The sequence below is a fragment of the Trichechus manatus genome, unplaced genomic scaffold, assembly GCF_000243295.1.
Source record: "Trichechus manatus latirostris isolate Lorelei unplaced genomic scaffold, TriManLat1.0 scaffold00010, whole genome shotgun sequence".
Classification (NCBI taxonomy): Eukaryota; Metazoa; Chordata; class Mammalia; order Sirenia; family Trichechidae; genus Trichechus; species Trichechus manatus.
In genome coordinates, this window is record NW_004443946.1 from 23,817,803 (window position 1) to 23,824,122 (window position 6,320).

Here is a 6,320-nt window from a genome sequence, read left to right on the forward strand (position 1 = left end):
AACCAGTGGAAGGAGATTTGAAAGACTTTGTTGCGATCTGTTACTCAACATAGGAAACTAAGTTTTTTAATTTCCTTGGCATTAGTGTCAAACCAAAATATGAGGAAACTGAGGAAGAAAATAAGATTCGTTGTGTGTAAGAAATTTCTAGAAGTGCTAAAGAATGTCAGTGAAAATTTTTTTCTTAAACTTTACCAGTTGGGAATAAAATAATTTTTTTTTTGATTTATGTATTTACTTAATTAATTTATATAATTGCTTAATAATTCTGTACTGTTCCACAGAGTGAACGTCTACAGTCTGACCTAGTAGTATGCATTGTTATTGGTGTGCTGTATTTTGCTATTCATGTAAGCACAGTATTCACAGTATTACAGGTAAGGAATCATTTTGTTCTTTTAATTTGGGGAGAATAATTTTATTTGTTTGGATTAATTTCTGGTTTGATTGTAATGTTTTTTCATAGTGTTGAAATATATGACTTTATTTGTTTGATTTTAACAGCAAACATTTATTTTCTCATAGTTTTTTGGGCCATGAATCTGGGAGTGGCTTAACTGGATGATTCTGTGATGCTGCCATCACCTGGGGCTGGTTGTCTGTAGGCCTCGGTTTTTTCTGATTATTAGCCAGAGACCTCAGTTATTCTCCATGTGATCCTCACCATAGGCTGCCTGAGTGTCCTCATGAAATGGCAGCTGGTTTTCCCCAGAACTAGTGATCTAGAGAGAGAAAGCCCAATATAGAAGCCGTAATTTCTAATAACCTGTTATCTGAAGTGACATACTACCTCCTCTTCAGTATTCTCTTGGTTACACAGACCAACCCTGGACAGATGTGGGAGGGAAATACAAATGGGTGTAAATACCAGGAGGCGGAGATCACTGGGGACCAATTTGGAGACTGACTACTACAGTCTGTCCTCTGACACCCAATGATTCACATTCTTCCCACGTGAAAAATAACATTAATAAACTCCCGGTACAACTGGAAGTCTAAAATATTGTCTGAATTAGGTCCAGCTGTAAGTGAGGCTCCTTATGTGTTATTTCTTGAGTACAGTAACTCTCACCTGTAGGCCAGGTAATTACCATTTCCAGTGCTCTTCGTTCCGTTGTGTAGATCCATATTTGCATATGGTGTCATTTCTCTTCAACCTAAAAGACTTCTTGTAACTTTTCTTGTAGTGTTGTTGTTGTTAGGTGCTGTCAGGTCGGTTCCAACTCATAGCCACCCTCTGCACCACAGAACGAAACACTGCCTGGTCCTGCACCATGCACACGGTCGTTGTTATGTTTGAGCTTGAGCCCATTGTTGCAGCCAGTGTGTCAGTCCGTCTCGTTCAGGGTCTTCCTCTTTTTCACTGACCCTGTGCTTTACCAAGCATGATGTCCTTCTCCAGGGACTGATCCCTCCTGGCAACATGTCCAAAGTATGTAAGACGTAGTCTCGCCATCCTTCCTTCTAAGGAGCATTCTGGTTGTACTTCTCCCAAGACAGATTTGTTTGTTCTTTTGGCAGTCCATGGTATTTTCGATGTTCTTTGCCAACACCACAATTCAAAGGCGTCAGTTCTTCTTCCGTCTTTCTTATTCATCGTCCAGCTTTCGTATGCATATGATGCGATTGAAAATATCATGGCTTGGGTCAGGCGCACCTTAGTCTTCAAGGTGACATCTTTGCTTTTCAACACTTTAAAGAGGTCTTTTGCAGCAGATTTGCCCAATGCAATGCGTCTTTTGATTTCTTGCCTGCTGCTTCTATGGGTGTTGACTGTGGATCCGAGTAAAATGAAATCCTTGACAACTTGAATCTTTTCTCCGTTTATCATGATGTTGCTTATTGGTCCAGTTGTGAGGATTTCTGTTTTCTTTGTGTCGAGGTGTAATCCACACTGAAGGCTGTGGTCTTTGATCTTCATCAGTAAGTGCTTCAAGTCATCTTCACTTTCAGCAAGCTTCAAGAATAGATTTGACGCATTGATTCTTGTAGTGAGAGTCTGCAAATTGTTTCAGCCTCTGTATTTCTAGAAAACCCTTTGTTTCACTTTTGGTTTTAAAAGATATTTCACTGGGTACAGAATTCTAGGATGACAGTTTTTTCTTCAGTACTTTAAAGGTGTTGCACCGCTGTCTTCTCACTTGCATTGCTTCCAAATCTGCCGTTTTTGTCTTTATTCCTCTGTCAGTAACTTGTCTTTTTTCTCTGTTGCTTTTAAGATTTTCTCTTTATTACTGATTTTGAGTAATTTGATTATGATGTTCATTGGTGTAGTTTTCTTCATGGTTTTGTGCTTGGGGTTTATTGAGCTTTCTGAATCCATGGGTTTACAGTTTTCATCAAATTTGGAAAATTTTGGCCATTGTTAACTTCAAATGTTTTATCTGTCCTCACTCCCACCCCACTTTAGGGACTTCAGTTATATGTATCTTGTATCTTAGGCCTCTTCAAGTGGTCCCCCAGCTCATTGATGCTCTTTTCCCTCTTTTTAATTTTTTTTTTCATGTTTAATTTTGAATAGTTTCCGTTGCTGTGTCTTGAAGTTAACTAATCTTTTCTGTAATGTATTATCTGCTGTTAATCCCATCTAGTATATTTTTCATCTCAGATCTTACAACTTTCATCTTCAGAAATTCAATTTAACTCTTTTTTTCAATTATCTTCAATCCCTCTGCTTAACTTTTTGGACATAGAGAATTCAGTTGTAACAATTCTTAGTGTCTTTATCTACTAACTCTAAAGTCTATGTCACTTACGGGCTTTCGATTAATTTTTTTTCCCCTCATTATAAATTGTATTTTTCTGATTCTTTGCATCCCTGATAATTTGGATTAGATGCGATGTGTTATAAATTTTACCTTGTTGGGTGCTGGATATTTTTGTATTTGTAGAATGTTCTTGAATTTTGTTCTGGGACACAGTTAAGTTACTTGGGACAGTTTGATCCTCTCAGGTCTTGTTTTTAAGATTTCTTAGGTGGGACCAGTGTTAGTGTAGGGCTGTCTAATGTTCCCCCTTTTCAGTACTCTGCCAGTGCTGTGTGAATGTTACACTTTTCCAGTCTTGGCTGGTGGGAATAGGCACTATTCCTGGCCCTGTGTGAGTGCTGGATACTAGTCTTCCTACTAATCCTTTCAAGTGGTCCTTTTTCTGGACTCGTGTGGTTTCCTCACACACATGCTGTGATCAGTATTCCCCTGAACACTTGAGGAGGAGCCTCTGCAGATCTCCAAAGTTCTCTCTCTGTGTAGTTCTCTCCTCTGTGGCACGCTGTCTAGTGAACTCTAGCTTCCTTGTTCTCCCCAGACTCTCAGTTCCATCTCCTTAACTCAGGAAGTGCTGGGCTTCTCCTGGTTCTTCCTCCTGTGCTGTAACCTAGAAACTCTCAAGGCAGTAAAGGGGGCAGTGCTAAGGCTCATCTCATTTGTTTCTTTCTCTCAAGTTTCACTGTTTGTTCCCAGTATCTGTTGTTATGTGCGGTCAAGTCAGTTCCAACTCATAGCAACCCTACAGGACAGAGTAGAACTGCCCCATAGGGTTTCCAAGGAGTGGCTGGTAGATTCAAACTGTCAACCTTTTGGTGAGCAGCCAAGCTCTTAACCACTACACCACCAGGGCTCCTCCCTGTGTCTAGTGTCTTGAAAATTATTGGTTCATATAGTTTTTTTCTGTTTCGGCTCTTTTATATGGGAGGGTAAATCTGGTCCCTGTTAACTCCGTTTGGCTAGGAGTTAGGTTATATTATTTAATTTCATTTAACATATTTGCCCGTTTTTCTTCTTTTCCAATTGTAACTGTTTAATTCCTGAACACTCAACAGCTGAGTAAGGTCCGGTGAGGTCTTCAGTGCTCATGTCTAAGAGGTTCCACAGTTTCTAAATACATGACTTTAATTTGAATATTTGAAGTACTTGGTTTCCTCTTTGAAATTTAGTCATATATGAGAACTCTCTTCTAATAAGGCACAAAAATAGAACACTTTTTTTCTCATCTCATTCTGCTCCTCTCTCAGACTTACAGTTTTACTTAACTCATGTCCTTTTATCACTACTAGTTTAAAACAATTTAATACATTGCTCTGAAACTCACATAGAACATTCTTGGACTAACAAGTGATATGTCTCAAGCCACTCCGTCATTATACAGTAATGTGAGACACCAAAGAAAGTAGTTAACACATTTTTAAATATCTGTAATACTTGAACAGGAGCCCTGGTGGTGCGGTGGGTAGACGCTCAGCTGCTAACCAGAAAGTCAGTGATTTGAACCCTTCTGCCACTCTGTGGGAGAAAGATGTGGTAGTTTGCTTCTGTAAAGATTTACAGCCTTGGAAACCCTACGGGGCAGTTCTTCTGTGTCCTGTAGGGTTGCTATGAGTCAGAATCAACTTGATAGCAGGGTGTTTGGGTTTTGGTTTAATACATGAAAAATTACTTTCATTCATGACTGGTTTAATTTTTTAAAAAACCCTGCATACTATTGAAATGTTAACTGTAGACAAAGGTTTAGTTCTTAGATTCCAGAATTGACTTTGCTAGTCTCTATCATCAAAAGAAAATTGAACTGACAAATTATTCATTTTCCTCTGGGTCTCAAAATCACTCCTAATTTTCTCAACTTTTTTTTTTCTTTTAGCCTGCTCTCAAGTATGTGTTATATGCATTGGTGGGCTTTGTGGGTTTTGTGACCCATTATGTGCTGCCTCAGGTTAGGAAACAGCTACCGTGGCACTGTTTTTCTCATCCTCTGCTGAAGACAGTCGAGTATAATCAATATGAAGTTCGAAGTAAGTATTTCATTAGCACTTTTTTTTTAATAGACTGTGAGTTTTTTCTTTATTGTGTTGATAGATGACTCAGTTAAATGTCATCCAGTAACACTTTGGCTTATCTTTATTTCACTTAGGTTTAAAGCTGGTAATGAATTGCAAGATGCTTTAGTTTCAGTTGACATGTAAAATGGCAGTGTTATGATGCCAGCTTCCCATTGAATAAAGCTAGCTTCTTCCTAAAGTGTTCTTCACAGACTTCTCATTAATGCATCCTTCTTGTGTGGCTGTGGCTTCCTTTTCTAGTCCTAATTCCCCTACCCTTATCCCCATCAGTTTTCTTTGCTATGTGCAATCATCTTTAAGGGGTTTATTTGAAATATTTTTAAATCAAAGCATAGGGAGAATACAGAGGTCTTTGTTCCTGTTTCTACCAGAGACTCTATCCTACTACAGGAGAATATAAAAGAGCGGATAAAATGAAAAGTTAATAACGTTTTATAATTATTCCTATTAGTCCAGATTTGGGATAAAGTATAAAATCACATAAAAAGAGGTAGAAGATCAGTCTACTTGGCAAGGTTTTTCTGCCACTTTAAACCTTGACTTTACTTTCCTGTTGTATTTGGTCCTTGTTCATTGGCCCCATGATCTATAATATACTATACTTCCTAATTTTAGAGAAATAATAAAGTTCATAGCTATCATTATTGATAGTTTCCTTTCCTACAGTGTTTCTCATTGTCTCAGTCTGGCATGAAGGAGTTTGTTGTTTTCTTTCAGTCTCTTTTCTGATTTAGTTAACCAGCAACTGCAAAGGGATGTTTTCTTTAAGACCAAATTTATTTTGTCTGGGTAAAGGAGATTCCTTTAGAGTATTATCAATGTAGTGTTTTTAAACAATTTGAAAAAGTAAACACACATCTTCCGTAGTTCCTATTGCACCCACTCCTCGCTTATCAACTTATCTCATTATACGATATTTTACATTTATGACAACAGTAAAAAAAGTGCAATTCGACTGTTTTGCTCATTAACAACATACATCTGGCAGTAACGAATGCTGAGGCAAGAGTAACACTGGCTGTGATGGTTAAGGTTAGGTGTCAGCTTGGCTGGGCCATGATTCTCAGTGATTTGGCAGTTATGTAATGATACAATTTGACAGTTATGTAATATGTAATTTGGTGCTTATATAATGATGTAGTCATTCTCCACTTTGTGATCTGATGTGGTCATCCTCCATTTTCACATAACGCCAATTTTCGCATAGTGACCTAGTCTTTGGAACGTAACCATATTGATAAGTGAGGAGTACCCACTGCCGTCAAGTCTATTCTGACTCATAGCAACCCCATAGGGTTTCCAAGGCTGTACATCTCTACGGAAGCAGTCTGCCCACATCCTTCTCCTGTGTTCTATTTTTGCCTCTTCTAGAAAATACCATTTTCAGAGAAAAGAGTTTTACTATTTTTATTATGCAACATTAGTTTGCTCATTTTCCCCCCTTCATTACTTCTTACAAGTGACTTTTTTTTTTTTTTTTTTTTAA

The 6,320-nt window shown here is 38.1% G+C and overlaps 1 protein-coding gene across 4 annotated transcripts in view; it reads left to right on the forward strand.

Annotated features, from left to right (window-relative positions):
• Positions 1-6,320, forward strand: part of PCNX1 (pecanex 1) — a 190,227-nt gene that overhangs the window by 136,678 nt on the left and 47,229 nt on the right. For all 4 annotated transcript variants that reach the window (XM_004371001.2, XM_012560045.1, XM_023726337.1 and 1 more), the window contains 2 exons: positions 285-377; positions 4,636-4,786. In XM_004371001.2, the coding sequence (XP_004371058.1) occupies positions 285-377; positions 4,636-4,786 (244 nt within the window). The remainder of the gene's footprint in view (positions 1-284; positions 378-4,635; positions 4,787-6,320) is intronic.